This window comes from Pseudophryne corroboree, chromosome 3, assembly GCF_028390025.1.
Source record: "Pseudophryne corroboree isolate aPseCor3 chromosome 3, aPseCor3.hap2, whole genome shotgun sequence".
NCBI lineage: Eukaryota > Metazoa > Chordata > Amphibia > Anura > Myobatrachidae > Pseudophryne > Pseudophryne corroboree.
This window is the reverse complement of record NC_086446.1, coordinates 235538005-235557533: the sequence shown is the minus strand read 5'-3', so window position 1 is coordinate 235557533 and position 19529 is coordinate 235538005. Positions and strand designations below refer to the sequence as shown.

Here is a 19529-nt window from a genome sequence, read left to right as displayed (position 1 = left end):
CTGTAGGCTCCACAGTACCCAGTGGTGAGGACCAGCATAGGGGATAAGGCGCTGACCTGTAGCCACTCCCCCAGCTCCGGGTGCCATCTACTGCTGGTGGTCCCGCCCTGGAGCTGCATTTCTCTCTCCCTCACTCCCTGACAGAGATTTTGGCGCCATCTTCACTACTAGCTTGCCTGATCTCCGGGACTGCTGGGCTCTGTCTCCTCTGTAAAGCCGCCTGCCTCATCAGCGCTGTGCATTTATAGACACTTAAGTAGTCTACATGTAATTTTAGACAGTGTTAGTTAAGACCAAGTGTACTGCTATCTGAATATTTAGTACAAGTATCAGTATCTACTGTGCATTGTTATATCTATACTCAGACATAGTAATATGTAAATTACTAGTCCAGTGCAGTTTTATTGTTTATATGTAATAACGTCTGCATTGTACATGTGACCGAGTGTGCCTGTAGCTGTTGTGTGGGATTCCATTCTCCTGTATCACATATTGCGATCACTGTATTCTGTACCCTGAGGAGCTAGGTGCGTCAGGTTCCCATATTATATATATATATATATATATATATATATATATATATAGTCACACAGAATATACGATTTGGTATTTTTCCTGTGTTTTTCAGTCACCTCCTGCCGTTTAAATCCTCTGTTCTGTGTACTGTATTTACCGTCACATTACGTAGGGGGTTATTTGCAGGTATTGTATTTGTCTGGCTATATTGTACTGTTTCGCCCTAGGCTACATTCCTTATAATGTCTGCCACACAGGGCGGGAAATCCACGGACGCTTCTGCATCCTGCAGTACTTGGGCCACGGATTTACCGGTGAGAGAAGTTTTAGCTGCTGGTTCAGGTGCTGAGTGCCATACACCCAGTCAACCTGCAGCACCTGTGTCCAATCAGGACCCACCTTGGGCATCGTTCTCAAGTATGCTAACTACACTTGTGACACATCTTACGCCTCCTGTAGGACCTCCTGTGCCATTGCAGCCTGTAGTTAATCCGCCCTGGGCGGATACTCTGTCTACCCAATTACAACTAAATCAATCTTTGGTTAAACAAAAGTCTACCCCACACCCCTCCGGGGACAAGGGGTCATATAAATGGGCTATTTCTTCCTCACAATACACTAATATTTTGGATGATTCCTCCGATGGGGATGGGGAATATACTGATCCTTCAGACACTGATACAGTTGCTTCTGATGAGGAATCTACAACCCAGGTTGATGTTCCGGACCTTGTGGAGGCCATTAAACTAAATCTTCAAATAGATGATGACATTGAGCCTACTACTGTGTCTAAGAAACCTGATAAGTTCAAACATCAGAAGGTTGCTAAAAGTAGTCTTACCACATTCTGACCATTTAATTGACATACGTCAGGAATCCTGGTCGTCTCCAGGAAACAAATTTTACCTGCAGAGTTGAGTAACAAGTGGGAAACTCCACCGCCGGTGGACTCTCATGTCGCCCGTGTTGTAGTGTCTTCTACTCTGCCTGTCACCACCCTGAAGGAACCGACGGATAAGCGTGTGGAGGTATGCCTGAAGTCTATTTACTCACTTACAGGTGCTGTACATAGACCCACTATGACAGCCTCCTGGGCTGCGAAAGGAATTGAAGCATGGGTTCAGGCAATTGAGAATGAGCTACCTCAGGATTTTTCTGACACTGCCAGACAATATTTGTCTTATATTACCACAGCCTCCCACTATATTCAGGAGGTGGCCTCTGAAGCAGGGTTAATGGCGGCCAAGGCATCTACTACGTCTATCCTGGCTCGTCAAATTATGTGGTTGAGGACCTGGAAGGTGGACCCGGACTCCAAAAAGACCTTGGAGGTGCTCCCTTTTAAAGGAGACCTCCTATTTGGGGAGGATCTGAACAAGATTGTAACCGACTTGGCTACTGCCAAGACTGCGTGCCTCCCAAATACTAATCCTTCTGCTCCAAAGGCTAAGAGTACCACCTTTCGTTCCTTTCGATCTCCAGGGAAGGCAAAGGGTCAAGCGTATCATCGACAGGCCCGTGCTTCCAAAACCACTAGGCCTAAATCTAAACAATCCTGGGCCGCTCGTCAGCCTGCTTCCAAACAAGACAAGCCTGCTGCATGACGGGGCGGGCCTCCCCCTGGGGACCCCAAGGTGGGAGGCCGACTTCTGCAGTTCGCCCAGGCCTGGTAACAGACCACTTCGGACGCCTGGGTGCGGGAAGTTGTCTCTCACGGGTATGCAATCTCTTCAAGAGACGTCCCCTTCGGCAGTTTTGCACAACGGTTATCCTTGCGGATCCATTAAAAGTGCAAGCTCTACACTTGCTTGTACAATCCCTCCTGGACACAGGAGTGGTAGTGCCGGTACCTCTGTCCCAGAGAGGCAGGGGATACTATTCAACCCTGTTTCTAGCACCGAAATAAATGGGTCCTTCCGGCCTATACCTAACCTCAAATCATTGAATACATTTGCGAGCGTGTCCAAATTCCATATGGAAACTCTGCTCTCTATTGTACTGGCCATGGAACCCGAAGAATATATGGTATCCCTGGACATACAGGATGCTTACCTGTATAATCCTACTGCCATGTCGCATTGGCGGTATCTGCGGTTTGCTATTGGCAACCTACATTATCAATTCCAGGCCATGCCTTTTGGATTGACTACGGCCCCTCGGATATTCACCAAGGTAAAGGCTCATCTCCGTCGTCTGGGAATCAAGATCCTGCCATATCTGGACGACTTGCTGTTCCTGGCGAACTCCCAAGAGGTTCTCCTCACTCATCTGGAACTGACCGTCCAATTCCTACAAGCCCACGGGTGGCTCATCAACTGGAAAAAGTCCTCACTGGTCCCCGCTCGGAGCATGGTGAACCTTGGGGCGCTGCTAGACACACACAGCCAGAGATTGTTTCTGTCTCCAGAGAAAGTCCTGAAACTTCAGGACAGGATCAGATGCTTCCTCTCTCGCCCAAGAGTGTCGATACACTCGAAGATGCAAGTACTATGCTTCATGGTGTCGGCTTTCGACATGGTAGAGTACACTCAATTTCATTCCCGCCCTATGCAAAAGTTAATCCTTTCTAAGTGGGACGGCCTGTCTCATCGGATCAGGTCGCAAATGATCTCCTTACCTCCAGAGGTTTGTCTGTCACTGAGCTGGTGTCTACAGGACCAGCAGTTGAGCAGAGGCCGTCCCTTCTGGATCTCCAACTGGTTCCTCATGACAACGGACGCAAGTCTGCGAGGTTGGGGCGAGGTGTTGGAGCAACACTCTCTCCAGGGTCGGTGGACCAGGGAGGAATCTCTTCTCCCGATAAACATTCTGGAATTGCGGGCAGTGTTCAATGTGTTGACACTGGCCCTGCCTCTAGTACAGAACAGACCTGTTCAAGTACAATCAGACAACGTGTACATAAATCTTCAAGGCGGCACTTGAAGCCGCATGGCAATGCTGGAAGAATCAAAAATCCTCCATTGGGTAGAACGCCATCTACCAGCAATATCGGCAGTGTTCATCCCCGGAGTCCTCAACTGGTAAGCGGACTTCCTCAGTCGTCAGGACGTTCACGCCGGACAGTGGAGTCTTCATCCGGAAGTCTTTCAACTCCTAGTGGACAAGTGGGGCCTACCAGATGTAGACCTGATGGCGTCTCGACACAATCACTAGGTTCCGGTCTTCGGATCACGGACAAGGGATCCCTCTTAAGAAGCGTTCGTAGATGCACTGGCAATTCATTGGAACTTTCGGCTGCCATACGTGTTCCCTCCAGTGTCACTCCTGCCCAGGGTTCTAAGGAAGTTCAAGCAAGAAAGAGGAATACTACTTCTAGTCGCTCCAGAGTGGCCCAGGCGGCATTGGTTCTCAGACCTGCAGGGTGCATCAATAGAGCGTCCTCTTCTACTTCCTCAATGCCCAGACCTCCTCATTCAGGGTCCTTGTGTCTATCCGGACCTGGCCAGACTGGCTTTGACTGCATGGCTCTTGAAGCTTCACTCCTGAGGGCCAAGGGATTCTCAGAGGCAGTTATTCAAACTATGCTGAAGTAACGCAAACCGACTTCTGTACGGATTTATTACAGGGTCTGGAACTCTTACTTCACATGGTGTGCTGCTAAGAATTATGATGCCTATTTGTTCAGTACTTCTAGGCTTTTAGCTTTTCTGCAACAAAGTCTAGATTTAGGCCTTCGTCTGGCCTCCCTCAAGGTTCATATATCTGCCTTGTCAGTGTGGTTTCAGAGGAAAATTAGGTCTATTCCTGACGTTCATACTTTCACTCAGGGCATTTTATGGATTAAGCCTCCCTATGTCCCTCCTGTGGCTCCATGGGATCGGTCTGTTGTCTTAAATGCCCTACAAGAATCTCCATTTGAACCTCTTGAGTCTGTGGATCTTAAATGTCTTACCCTTAAGGTTGTGTTTTTACTGGCTATTGCCTCTGCTAGGAGGGTGTCGGACTTAGGCGCCTTGTGCTGTAATCCACCTTTTCTGATTTTCCACCGTGACCGGGCAGTTCTTCGTACTTGCCCTGGTTATCTACCTAAGGTGGTATCATCTTTTCATCTTAATCAAGAGATTGTGGTTCCGGCCTTTATCTCTTCTGGTTTGTCCTCCAAAGAGCGGTCTTTGGATGTGGTACTGGCTCTTCGTATTTACGTAGAGAGGACTGCCTCCCTCAGGAGGTCAGATACCCTTTTTGTATTATTTGGTTTTCACAAACGTGGCTGGCCTGCGAATAAGCAAACCTCGGCCAGATGGATTAGAATGGTGATTGCACAAGCTTATGTGCAGACTGGTCTCCCAGCTCCTGCTGCTATCAAAGTCCATTCTACTCGGTCTGTTGGACCTTCTTGGGCGGCCCACCGAGGTGCATCCACTGAACAATTGTGCAAGGCGGCTACGTGGTTCTCTGTGAATACATTCATCAGGTTCTATGCCTTTATTACTTCCGCCTCCCAGGATGCTTCCTTTGGACGCCGGGTTCTTGTGCCCGCTACAGTGCGTCCCCTCCCATGAGGAACTGCTTTAGAACATCCCCGATGTTATTCCCTGTGGAATACCAGTGTACCCCGCTGCAGAAAAGGAGATTTATGGTAGACTTACCATAGTTAAATCTCTTTCTGCAAGGTACACTGGATTCCACAGGGCGCCCACCCTGACGCAATTAGCTTCTTTGGGTTTGTATGGTATTAGCCGCTAGTCCCTTATGCTGTCGTAAGAATGTGGTTCTACATGACTAACATCTACCGTCTATTTTGCCTGCTACTGGTTAACGAAACGGAGCTCCAGTGCCTGGAGGCGGGAATTATAGAGGAGGCGGTGTAATGCATCCTGGGAACAGTCAAAGCTTAGCCTGTTGGTGCCTCGGATCAAGATCCAATTCTACACCCCCGATGTTATTCCCTGCGGAATCCAGTGTACCTCGCAGAAAGAGATTTAACTATGGTAAGTCTACCATAAATCTCCTTTTTCAGAACCATTGATTTTTCCTTATAAGTATGTCTGACTGCACAGCAATCTAATTATAGAGTCTAGAGCTAAGAAGGTACGAGACAAGTCACCCCTGCACTGTAAGGCTGAAAAAACACAAATACAAAACACCAGTAAAACCGCATATCAAACAAGAAAGAATTTGACATGTGGTTGTTAACAGCATTGCACAGACACTTATCAGTGGAGGTCATCTAGGTTTTGTAATGTGTTTACGAGTGGTAAATGTGAGTGGAGCATTTATACCAGTGACGTGCGGTGAGGTAATTGCCTGGGGAGGCACTGGCTAAACTCGCTAACTGCACAGCGGGAACTCCTCAGCTACTAGTCACACTCCCCATACCAGCACAGCTAGTCCTACAGCATACCTACGGACTGTCCCGATTTTGGCGGGACAGTCCCATTTTTCACGGTCTGTCCCGCTGTCGCACCCGCGGGTTGCAGTGTCCTGTGGTGGGGAGGGGGCAGTTGGGAGATCCCCCTGTCACCCGTTGCTCTGAGCAGAGCAGTGGTGCATAGATGCTGTGCGCATGTGCACAGCGTCAGTAGAGGCTCTTGCCACGGGCAAGCAGGCTTTTTGCCCGGGGCGCCGCTACCCTGAGGGCGCCGCCGCCGTGACAAGAGCTGCTACTGATCCACCCTCCCTCCCCGCTCCCTGGCTGCAGCGAGCGCCGCATCGCTCACTGACGCTATAGGTCAAAATTGACCCCTAGTGTCAATGCGGCGCTGCTATGGGAGAGACATCATGACATCTCTCCCATAGGGAAGAGCCGACGCCCGGAGACAGCGGCAGCAGCGGTCCGGAAGCAGGAGCGAGGCTCGTAAGTATTTTTTTTTTTTTTTAGGGTTTCAAAGCGGCTCTACTACAGGAGGCACATACTGGGGGCACTACTACTGGGGGCACAAACGGGGCACAGCTACAAGGGGCACAGCTACTGGAGGCAGATCTACAGGGGGCACTACTACTGGGGGCACAGCTACAAGGGGCACAGCTACTGGAGGCAGATCTACAGGAGGCACATACTGGGGGCACATACAGGGGGCACAGCTACAAGGGGCACAGCTACTGGAGGCAGATCTACAGGGAGCACATACTGGGGGCACTGCTACAGGGGGAACAGCTACAGGGGGCACAGCTACAAGGGGCAAATTAACTGGGGGGCACAAGTACAGGGGGCACAACTACAGGGGGCAAATCAACTGGGGGGCACAACTACTTGGGGCAAATCTGGGGGCACAGCTACTGGGGGCATAAGGGTGGCCACGACCCTCCCCTATGAAGCCACGCCCCTATTTTTCGTGAACTGTTTTGCCGGGGAGGGGGAGCGCCAGTGGAAACTTTCGCACTGGGCGCCACAAGGTGTTGACCCGGCCCTGCATAGTGTCTATTCTCGGCAGGGGTGTGGTATGTGAGACCGCTGGTCAGCATACAGACGCTGGAATCCTGGCAGCGAAATGCCATGCGGGTGGGGTTCGAGAGCAACAATCCCCTTGTGGGCTCGCTCGACATGCTGCGGGCTCGGTGGTGACCTGCGGTAGCCACAGTTTCTATTCCCACTCTATGGATGTTGTGGACACCCACGAGTGGAAATAGTCCCTGTTGGTCGGCATGCCGACCGTCGGGATTGTGAGGGGGCGGGATGTAGGGGGAGGTCCCCCCGAGATGTAGAGGGAAGGCGGACTCCTGACCGCCGGTCACATAACTACCCCCCTCTCAGTGCCGTAACTAGACATTTTAGTGCTGTGTGCAAGAAACGGCATCGGCGCCCCCCCCTCTTAACGCAAACTGGCGGTAGGGCGCGCCGTAGGCGCACGTAAAAAATATAGGGGCATGGCTTCACGGGAAAGGGGTGTGACCACAAAATAATACTAATTCATATAATGGTGCACAGTAGTCTCCATTATTCAAATTACGTCACACAGTAGCGCCACTACACCAGATAGAGATCCTTTTACACATTATGGCAGACAGCGTCCCCTTTTTACACGTTACGGCAGACAGCGTCTCCTTTTTTACACATTACGGCAGAGAGTGTCTCCTTTTTTACACATTACGGCAGAGAGCGTCCCCTTTTTTACACATTACGGCAGAGGGCGTCCCCTTTTATACACATTATGGCAGACAGCGTCCCCTTTTTTACACATTACGGCATACAGCGTCCCCTTTTTTACATATTACGGCAGACAGCGTCCCCTTTTTACACATTACGGCAGACAGCTTCCCCTTTTTACACATTACGGCAGACAGCGTCCCCTTTTTACACGTTACGGCAGACAGCGTCTCCTTTTTTATACATTACGACAGAGAGCGTCCCCCTTTTACACATTACAGCAGACAGCGTCCACCTTTTACATGTTACGGCAGACAGCGCCCCCTTTTACACATTACAGCACACAGAGTCCCCCTTTAACACAGTACGGCAGGCAGATTTCCCCCTTACACCCCCCCTCCTACCCTTAGGGTGTAGTGTAGTGTACTATGGTGTAGTGTACTGTAGTGAAGTGTAGTGTAATATAGTGTACTGTAGTATAGTGTAGTCACTCACGTGCTGTTGCGGGCAGCGCCAGCTTCACCGGGACACGTGCGGGCGGGTGGCGGCTTCAGCAGCAGGAGTCTTGTGGGTGGCAGCGGCTTCCGAATTGCAGGGGAGGGGGGCCGGGCTGCCGCTGGCCTATTGAGAAGCCTGCCTATCACACAGACGCCGCAGCGGCTTGAAAACTTCCTCTGAACTTGAAGCCGCCCGCCCGCCTGTGTCCAGCTGAAGCCGGCGGCTTCAGCTGGACACAGGCGGGCGGGCGGCGGTGGCTTCGAGTTCAGAAGAAGTTGCGGAACACAGGTGGGCGGGTGGTGGCAGCTTCAGTGGGACACGGTTGTGTCCAGGCGGGCGTGCGGTGGCTTCAGAGGGACACGGGCGGGCGGCGCCATCAGCGGGACACAGGTGGCGCCGCCTTCAGCAGTCTGGGCTCGGAGCTAGCAGGTGTGATGCCCGATGGTGCGCCCTCAGTGCATTTGCACTGTGGGCAAGGCATCATCGGCACACACCTAGTTACGGCTCTGCCCCCCCTCCCCCCGTAGAGAGGGACAGGGGGCATGGCCAGCAGCTCACTGAGCGCTGTTCATGCCCCCATAATTACAAAAATGGAGGCGTGGCTTGCATTCACGGCACTTGCCGTGAGGCCACGCCCCTCGTCGATAGGCCACGCCCCCTAAAAATCGGGCACTTGAAGAAATGGGAGGTATGCTACATAAAATGAGGCCGCAGCAGTACACTTCAGTATGTCTGTATCCAGAGCCAGGAGATTCACCACTCTGCACTTCCCTTCATCTCTCCACTGAGCGCCCAGTTCCACGATCACTCTGCTGCCCACAAGCAGAGGGACACAGGCAGCTGCAGGGAGCCGTCAAGTGGCCGGAGAGGGGGTAGGGCACTCAAGCTGCTGCAAGCCCTGCTGAACTGGAGGAGGTGAGGAGCTGCAGAAGCTCCGTGGTTGAGCTGTGTCCACAGGTAGAAGCGGCTGGTGAGTGACTGTCACGCTCCCACCTGAAGGGAATGCTGTCTGTCGGTACTTAAAATGTGGCCGCCCTGGGGGAATGGCATCTGACACTCTGCCCACCCGGCTCAGCCAACCCCTGCCATTGTCCAATCACGTCTGCCTGATTGACAGGGGTGTGCCTTGATGTGAGCTGAAGGCACAACCCCCTGTCAATGAGGCAGACGTTCTAGTGCCGCTTTTCATTAGTTTTTCAATGGGCTTTTCCAGCCCGCAGCTTGGCCCCGCCCCCTTTCGCCCCCCACTTCGGCGTCTTTAATATTGTCAGTGGGAGGCAGCGCTTTCGCTGCCTCCCACATAGCTTTGGCTGCATTTTCATTCTGAAAATGATTACAATAATACAAAGTAGGATCTTTGTATTATATTAATCATTATGACAGGGGAGGCACTGCCTCCCCTGCCTGCACGTCCCTGATTTATACTCACTGAAAACTAACTTTTGCTAGCCCTCTCTGTAATAGAAGTACTGTATATAATGGTCATCCATCAGGATATACTGCAGTACGCCCCTTTTTAACATAGGAATACCCTACTTACTCCGTTGACTACTGATGCTATCTGCTCCCACTGTACTTTGTGCTTGATAGTGAACAAAAATGGATGTTAAATCTATTTCTCAGATTCTTTTTGGGGCAACACAACTACCATGGGGTCTAGAGGCTGCTGTAGGAGTTAACTACACAAATTGTGCAGCTCCTCATCAATGGGTCAGCAGGTAAGAACTTCTAAAGCCCCGAAGGATAGGGAAAACCGATAACAAAATGGAGCAAACAAAAAAAAAAAAATCATACTGCTTAACCAGACATTTTTTTAAACCATATAAGCAACATGTCCTCAAAAAGCAAGTAGATAATAGGAATTTAATACCTACTAGTAATTTCTTTTCTTCTAGTCCGTAGTGGATACTGGGGAACTGTACTTTAGTACCATGGGGTATAGATTGGGTCCACTGGAGCCTGGCACTTTATAACCTTTAGTGTGTGTATGTGTGTGCTGGCTCCTCCCCTCTATGCCCCTCCTACCAGATTCAGTCTAGGAAACTGTGCCCGAGGAGGACGGACATACCACGAGAGAAGAAAATGGTACAACAGCGATGAGGCACTAAGACAACACACAACCATAATCAAAAAAGGAGGGCGCTAACCCGAACAGAGGGTAGCAACACCAACCAAACCAGGATAGCAAAGCTATTCCAACAACATAAGGGGACTGCAACGGCGTCCCAACTAAACACATACCCAGGTAAGCAGGAAATCGAAGCACTGAGGCGGGCGCCCAGTATCCACTACGGACTACGAGAAAAGGAATTACCAGTAGGCATTAAATTCCTATTTTCTCTTACGTCCTAGTGGATACTGGGGAGCTGTACTTTAGTACCATGGGGAAGTCCCAAAGCTCCCAAACGGGTGGTAGAGTGCTGAGAACCCCTGTAAAACCGCCTGACCAAACTGAATGTCATCCTTGGCCAAGGTGTTGAACCTATAGAACTTAACAAAAGTGTTCGAACCAGACCAAGTAGCAGCTCGGCACAACTGTAAGGCCGAGACATCCCGGGCAGCCGCCCAGGAGGATCCCACATATCTCGTTGAGTGGGCCTGAGTAGACATTGGCAAAAGGCAGAGCCGCCGAAGTATAGGCTTGTTGAATGGTCAACCTGAGCTAACGAGCAATTGATTGCTTAGAAGCCGGACCACCAATCTTGGTGGCATCATAAAAGACAAACAAGAAATTTCAACTCCACCCTATGTAAGGGTTCAAACCAGTCTGATTGAAGAAAGGACAGAACCACATGGAGATCTCATGGAGCCGTGGGAGGTACAAAGGGTGGTTGCATATGAAGAACTCCTTTTAGGAAAGTTTGTAGTTCCGGCAACATGGCAAGTTGTTTCTGGAAGAAAAGAGAGAGCGCCGAAAGCTGCACTTTGATGAAGCCTAAATGTAGGCCCATATCCACTCCCGCTTGCAGGAGAAGTAGAAAACGACCAATTCTAAATTCCACGGGAGAAACCTTTCTACTTTCACACCAGGAAACATTTTTTCCAGATACGATGATAATGTTTATACGTATCCCTCTTCCTGGCCTGGACCATGGTGGAAATAACCCTGGAGGGAAGACCCTTCGTTGCTAGAATCTCCCTCTCAACTTCCAAGCCATCAAACGTAGCCGCTGTAAGTCTGGATAGACGAACGGACCTTGTTGAAGAAGATCCTTTTGTAGCGGCAGAGGCCAGGGATCCTCCAGAGCCATGGTTAGGAGGTCCGAGTACCACGCCCGTCGAGGCCAATCCGGGTCAATTAGAATTGCCTGAACGCTTTCCCTTCTTAGTCTTTTTAGAAACTTTGGGATTAGCGGTAGAGGAGGGAACAGATACACAAACAGGTACGTCCACGGTGTCCTCAGCGCGTCCACCGCTACAGCCTGCGGATCCCTCATTCTGGAACAGTAACGGCATAGCTTCTTGTTGAGACGAGAAGCCATCAGATCTATCTGTGGACAGCCCCACTGGTGAATCAACTGTTGAAACACCTGGGGATGTAGGCCCCATTCCCCCAGATGGAGGTTGTGTCTGCCGAGGAAGTCTGCTTCCCAGTTGTCCACTCCTGGAATGAATATGGCTAGGATGGCCCTTGCATTGGCCACCGCTCAGCAGAGTATTTTTGACACTTCTTGCATCGCCGCTCTGCTTCTTGTCCCACCTTGTCGGTTTATGTACGCCACCGCAGTGGCGTTGTCCGATTGAACCTGGATCGCCTGATCTTTCAGGAGATGGGAAGCTTGCAGAAGAGCATTGTAAATTGCCCTGAGTTCCAGGATGTTTAATCGGCAGAGCAGATTCCTGAATTGACCATATCCCCTGGAACTGGGCCCCTTGGGTTACAGCTCCCCAACCCCGGAGGCTGGCATCCGTTGTTAGTAGAATCCACGAATGGATATTGAAAATATTGCCTTCTATTAGGTGAGGAACTTGTACCCACTATAACAGAGAAATCCGGGCTTTCGGAGATAAGGCCACTTCCTGATGCATGTGAAGGTGAGACCCCGACCATTTGTCCAGCAGATCCAGCTGAAATGACCGGGCATGAAATCTGCTGTAATGGATTGCCTCATAAGCAGCCACCATCCTGCCCAGCAAGCGGATGCAAAGATGTATGGATACCTTGCGAGGACGGAGCACCGAGCAGACCATAGCCTGGATAACCAAACCCTTGTCCATCGGAAGAAACACCTATTGAGACACTGTATCCGGTATCATTCACAGGAACTGAAGACGTTGGGTCGGTTCCAGGTGAGATTTCTGAAAATTTAGGATCCACCCATGATCCGTAAGCAGGGGAGTTGTCAGATCGATGCTGTGCAGTAGACGCTCCCTGGACACAGCCTTTATCAGGAGATCGTCCAAGTAGGGGACAATGTTGACTCCCATCATGCGCAGTTGCAGCATCATCTCCGCCATGACTTTGGTGAAGACCTTGGGAGCTGTGGACAGGCCAAAGGGCAAGGCCTGAAACTGGAAATGGTTGTCCAAGATGGCGAACCCGAGGTAAGCCTGATGAGGGGGCCACATGGGAATGTGTAGGTAAGCATCCTTCAGACCGGACACCACTGCCCGCAGGGATTCCATCTTGAATTTGAACACCCGCAGATACGGGTTTATACACTTCAGGTTTAAGATGGGTCTTTTTTGGAACGACAAAAAGACTGCAGTAAAAACCCCTGTTGTGTAACTGAGGAGGTACCGGAACCACCACCCCTGTCTGCAAAGGTTTTTGAATAGCCTCTTGCAAGGTAACTTTTGCAGCTGGCAAAACTGGTAAGCCCGATTTGAAGAATCTGTGAGGAGGAAGTGTTTGAAATTCCAGCCGGTATCCCTGGGAAATGAGGTCCCTCACCCAAGGATCCTGGCAGGACTTCGTCCACACGTGGGCGAAGTGTTGAAGGTGAGCACCTACCTGAAAGTTGCCTTGCTGCTGGGGCCAACCGACACGTGGAAGGCTTAGCGGCAGGGGATCCGGTGGTCTGGTCCAGGGATGCAGCAGTTGCAGGTTTACGGGACTTACCACGAAATCTTCTCGGAGTGGTGGAGACCCCCCGGCCCCTGCCTGTGAACCTTGCCACACGAAAGGACTGCAAGGAGGGTCCTGTATAAGAACATCTAGACGGTGGCGCAGCCGACGGCAGATAGGTAGACTTACCCGTCGTTACCTGTCCCCAAAGAAGGCATCACCTGTAAAGGAAAGACTTTCTACACCCTTTTTGGAATCGGTGTCCGCTGACCATTGACGTAACCACAGAGCTCTGCATGCCGAAACTGCCATAGCAGTATTGCGGCCATTTATTTTACACAATTCCTTTATAGCCTTGCTCGTAAAATTTGCAGCATCCTATATGTGTTGCAGCAGAGTAATGACCTCATCCTGAGGCAGAGTGTCTAATCCATTAATAATATTATCGGACCACTTAATTACTGCCCTGGAAATCCACCCACAAACTATTGTGGGGCGCTATGCTACGCCCGCTGCCGTATATATTGCCTTGAGAGTGGTCTCAATTTTACGGTCAGCGGGGTCTTTAAGGAATTTAGCCCCTGGCACTGGCAGTACCAATTTCTTAGACAGTCTGGACACAGACGTATCGACTGACGGGGGTTTTTCCCATACCTTCCTGTCCTCAGCTGGGAGGGGAAAAGTAGATAAAAACCTCTGAGGAGTTTTACATTTCTTGTCAGGGTTTACACATGCCTCTCTGTCCAGGGAGATTAATGCCTTAGACACAGGAAAAGTGGCTGAGGTCTTGGGTCTAACATTAAAGTACAACTCCTCATCTGGTTCTGCTTCCTGATCTGGAATGTGAAAAACCTCTCTTATAGCATAAATGAGGGCCTCCACCCCAGGGGACAGAGAGCTGTCCTCATCCATATCATCATCATCCACATCAGGCTGATCAGAATCAGACTGGAGCACCTGTGGCAGTGAGCGTTTATGTGAAACCAACAGAGGGGGCTTAGAAGCCTTTATGGTATCTGCTGCTTTAGCCATACAATCCATAGACTGTTTTAACACCTGTCTCTCCTTTTTAGCTGCAGCTAATTCTGAATTCACATTCTGAATCATGCTTTTAAAAGTATCTAGCCAGTCAGGTGCCTGTGAACTGTGTCCCTGTGGAGATAAGGAGCATTGTTCACACATAAGGGACCTCACTGAAGTAGGGGTAGAGTTACAAGCAGCAGACATAACTATGTCAACAAACATATTGTACACAACTGTAATACAGCGCAGCTCAATGAAAAAACACCTCCACACAGACCCTAGAGAGCCCCTGGAGTGACACAGAGAAAACGGAGACCAGCACACAGAACACAGCAGAACTACACACAGTGAAAGATGTGTATCCCTTATAGAAGTGCAGCGGCGCTACCGCTGATGTGCTCCCACCCTGCTATGACCAGTACAGAGTCTGTAACAGCGTGGGTCCGTGGAGGAGCAGCGTGTACGCAGCCTTGATGATCTGCAGCAGCTGGAAATGGCGCCTTCCCGCCTATGGTCCCGCTCTCTAGGAAGCCCCGCCCCTGTAATGGCGCGCAGTCCCACCAATGTTTATACTGGCTGATTTAACATAAAACAGTACACACAAAGCTTAATGAACGGGAGCACTGTGGAGCATGAGCCCGCTGAGCCAGTGTAGTCCGCGGCGGGCATCACAGCTCGTGGCTTGTAACCGCCGTGTGACATGCCGCCAAAATCGCACCGGGGACCTGCTAACCGGGACCCCGGTGTTAACACTCACCGCACCTGACGGTCTTCCGGCATCTGTTAGAGGGTGGCGGCTAGCTGCTGGCGTGGGCACACACAGTATGGTGTGTGAAACAGCCCCTCAGGAGCTCAGTGTCCTGTCATCTAGGATTACGAACCATTAACCCTCAGGTGGTTGGTTCGGTCCCCCCTTTAAGTCCCACGAAGTAGGTAGACTGGCTGCCAACCAACCAACCAGTACTACCTGAAAATAAAGAATTAAAATAAAAAATAAAGGAAGCTCCAGAGAAATGCATCCGGCTCCTTGGGCACATTTTTCTAAACTGAGTCTGGTAGGAGGGGCATAGAGGGGAGGAGCCAGCACAGATTCGCTGTTTGTCCTTTATGATGCCAGCAAGATTGGTCATCCGGCTTCTAAGCAATCAATTGCTCGTTGGCTCAGGTTGACCATTCAACAAGCCTATACTTCGGCGGCTCTGCCTTTTGCCGATGTCTACTCAGGCCCACTCAACGAGATATGAGGGATCCCCCTGGGCGGCTGCCCGGGGTGTCTCGGCCTTACAGTTGTGCCAAGCTGCTACTTGGTCTGGTTCGAACACTTTTGTTAAGTTCTATAGGTTCAACACCTTGGCCAAGGATGACCTTCAGTTTGGTCAGGCGGTTTTACAGGGGTCTCAGCACTCTACCACCCGTTTGGGAGCTTTGGGACTTCCCCATGGTACTAAAGTACAGCTCCCCAGTATCCACTAGGACGTAAGAGAAAATAGGAATTTAATACCTAACGGTAATTCCTTTTCTCGTAGTCCGTAGTGGATACTGGGCGCCCGCCTCAGTGCTTCGATTTCCTGCTTACCTGGGTATGAGTTTAGCTGCGACGCAGTTGTGGTCCCATTATGTTGTTGGAATAGCTTTGCTATCATGGTTTGGTTGGTGTTGCTACCTTCTGTTCGGGATAGCGCCCTCCTTTTTTGATTATGGTTGTGTGTTGTCTTAGCGCCTCACCGCTGTTGTACCGTTTTCTTCTCGTGGTATGTCCGTCTCCTCGGACACAGTTTCCTAGACTGAGTCTGGTAGGAGAAGCATAGAGGGGAGGAACCAGCACACACATACACACACACTAAAGGTTTTAAAGTGCCAGGCTCCAATGGACCCGATCTATACCCCATGGTACTAAAGTACAGTTCCCCAGTATCCACTAGGACGTAAGAGAAAAATTATGTTAATACAAGCACAAAAATCCTCTTTTTTCTTTTGTCCTATTGGGGGACACTACCCTAAAGTTAACATTACACAGCCACCCCTAGGAAAAGGCATGCCCAAACACTGCTGGAAGCAACACTTTCCAGCCAAAGCTAGCATCCCTACACACAAAAACATTAAAATGGCAAATTCTGGTAAATGTATTATTTATTTATTTATTAGCAGTTTCTTATATAGCGCAGCATATTCCATTGCGCTTTACAATTAGAACAACAGTTATAGAACAAAACTGGGCAAAGACAGACAGATATAGAGGTAGGAAGGCCCTGCTCGCAAGCTTACAATCTACAGATGCAATGAGGACCAGATGGCTGCCAGATGCAGCTACTCAGCTGAAGTTTCAGGAATGAACCAGCCCAGGAAGCACTTGAGGTAGAAAGATGATTTGGTATGTGAGACAGCCTTTTCATCAAGGAATACTAGAAAAGGAGACTTACAAGATAAAGCACTCAACTCAGAAACTCTCCTCGCAGAGGATACATAGGGAACACAGTACAACTGAAGTTTAACACCGTCCACAAGCTCAAATGGTGGGAGTTTCAGAGCTGACCAAACCAAATTTAGATCCAAAGGCACTACTGGAGGGACACACGGTGGTTGTATCTAGAGTACTTCCCTGTAAATAGGTCTATGACTCCAGATTCAAGTACAGTTTCTTCTGAAAGAATTTAAAGGGGTGAAACATGGATCTTAAGAGAGCAGAGTCTCAGGCCATAGTCAAGACTGTACTGTAAAAAGGACAAAAGGTGTGATAACATGAATGGTGAATATGGAAGCCTTTCCTTTTGCACCAGAAAACATACAATTTTCACACTAGTTCTTTGCAGATACCAATTTTATGCCTGTATGTATTGTTTGACTGACCTCTTAAGAAAGAGCTCATAATCGTGGCTTCAACATTCATGCTGTTAATGCCAGATGACTTAAGTCTTGGTGGAGAGCTGGGCTTTGACTTAGTAGACTGGTCCTTAGTGGAAGCTTCCATGCATCGCTCGCTAATTTTACAACATCTGTGTACTGCGATCTTTTCAGCAAAGAAGCGATCAGGTCACTGGTGTATTTTCTCTTTTTGGGGGAGATGTACTAAGCCTTGGAGAGTGATAAGGTGGAGAGAAAGAAATTACCAGCCAATCGGCTCCTCACTGCCATGTTACGGGATGTGTTTAAAATATGACAGGAGCTGATTGGTTGGCAGTTTATCTCTCTCCACGGCTTACTACATCTGCATTGGACTTTTACAGTAACCATAGTAGCGTGAGAATATCCGAGAGGATAGAAGACTCAGATGTGCACTGTATACACTGATTATACAGAATCAGACAGCATTGTTTCTCTGTGACAGGACAGACAGTGAATGCATAATCCAGCAGGGGTTTCCTTTTGGAGGTATGTTCTTCCTCCAGGCAGAGTACAGAGATGACAGCCTCCCAAACGTATCCCTACGTCCCCAGTGTGAACAGAGCTTGCATTATAGCAGTGTTTCCCAACCTTGGTCTTCAAGGCACGCTAACAGTAACGGTTATAGTGATATCCATGCTTCAGCACAGATGGTTAAATTAAAATAACTTGGATACTAGTTAAATCACCTGTGCACAAGTATGGCTAGCCTTCAAACCTGGAATGTTCGTGTGCATTGAGGCCTGTGGTTGGGAACCCCTGCACTATAGGTTGCCATCTGTCCTACTCCAGTCCTTACTTATCCTGAAACTGGGAAGTGGCTGAAAAGTAACTCCTATAGTGAGGGGAGGATTGCCGGAATTTGCCTATAGTACGTACATGACATTCATCTTGAGACCACCCATCTCTGTAAGACATATTAGTGAGTAGGATTTCCCTCTGGAGTGCTCCTCGATCAGAAATGGGGTTAAGCAGATAGGTGAGATACCGGAAAGACATAGGGGGTAATTCCAAGTTGATCGCAGCAGGAATTTTTTTTAGCAGTTGGGCAAAACCATGTGCACTGCAGGGGGGGCAGATATAACATTTGCAGAGAGAGTTAGGTTTGGGTAGGTTATTTTGTTTCTGTGCAGGGTAAATACTGGCTGCTTTATTTTTACACTGCAATTTAGATTGCAGATTGAACACACCACACCCAAATCTAACTCTCTCTGCACATGTTATATCTGCCTCCCCTGCAGTGCACATGGTTTTGCCCAACTGCTAAAAAATTCCTGCTGCGATCAACAGGACAGGTCCCCATAGGACATATACTGTACAAGAGTACAGTGTAAGCTACACCAGCGACGCATCCTATATAATAAACGGCTAACGCTGCTCCTCACCTCTCTGGGAGAAATTCAAATGTTTTCTGCACCGGTGGCCACTAGATTGGACTACCTTCAACCTCTGAGACGTGCACGTTTGGTGATCCATTATGCGATGCTCTCTAAAACGAGTTTTATGGTAAGAATTTACCTTTGTTAAAACTCTTTTTGCGAGGTACACTGGGCTCCACAAGGATTGGACAATGGGGTGTAGAATAGGATCTTGATCCGAGGCACCAACAGGCTCAAAGATTTGACTGTTCCCAGAATGCACAGTGCCAGGAGGCCTATATCACCCCGCCTCCCAGCACAGGAGCTCAGTTTTTAGTTAACCAGCCCAATGCAGTAGCAGGAAAAGAGACAACGGTTAGTAGCCACATACACCACACTCATGACAGGAGAAGTGTCAGCGGCTAATGCCATACCAACCCAAAGAAGCTAAGTGCGTCAGGGTGGGCGCCTTGTGGAGCCCAGTGTACCTCGCAGAAAGAGTTTTAACAAAGGAAAGTTCTTACCATAAAACTCGTTTTCTGCTGCGGGGTACACTGGGCGCCACAAGGATTGGACAATGGGGATGTCCTAAAGCAGTACCTTATGGGAGGGGACGCACTGTAACGGGCACAAGAACTCGGCGTCCAAAGGAAGCATCCTGGGAAGCGGCAGTATCGAAGGCATAGAACCTTATGAACGTGTTCCCTGAGGACCACGTAGCCGCCTTGCACAATTGATCAAGGGTCGCACCACGTTGGGCCGCTCAAGAAGGTCCAACAGACCGAGTAGAATGGGCCGTAATGTGAGCAGGAGCTGACAGACCAGCCCTCACATAAGCATGTGCAATCACCATTCTAATCCATCTGGCCAGGGTCTGCTTGTGAGCAGGCCAGCCACGTTTGTGAAATCCAAACAAAACAAAGAGAGAATCAGATTTTCGAATAGAAGCAGTTCTCTTCACATAGATACGGAGAGCCCGTACCACATCCAAAGACCGCTCTTTGGGAGGCAAATCAGGAGAGACAAAGGCCGGAACCACAATCTCCTGATTAAGGTGGAACGAAGAAACCACCTTAGGTAAATACCTGGGACGAGTCCTAAGAACCGCCCGGTCACGGTGAAATATCAGATATGGGGAACTACAAGACAAGGCACCCAGATCCGACACTCTTCTAGCAGAGGCAATAGCCAGCAAGAACACCACCTTAAGGGAAAGCCA

General features: G+C 49.6%; 1 protein-coding gene across 15 annotated transcripts in view; it reads right to left on the bottom strand.

Moving 5' to 3' along the window:
• Positions 1-19529, bottom strand: part of ZMYND8 (zinc finger MYND-type containing 8) — a 248958-nt gene that overhangs the window by 15551 nt on the left and 213878 nt on the right. The window contains exon 19 of one of the 15 annotated variants that reach the window (XM_063958923.1): positions 16319-16474. The exons of the other annotated variants lie outside the window; for them this stretch is intronic. Within the exon in view, the coding sequence (XP_063814993.1) occupies positions 16334-16474 (141 nt within the window). The 3' untranslated portion in view covers positions 16319-16333. Of the gene's footprint in view, positions 1-16318; positions 16475-19529 lie in introns of those variants that run through there. 15 annotated transcript variants of the gene reach the window in all.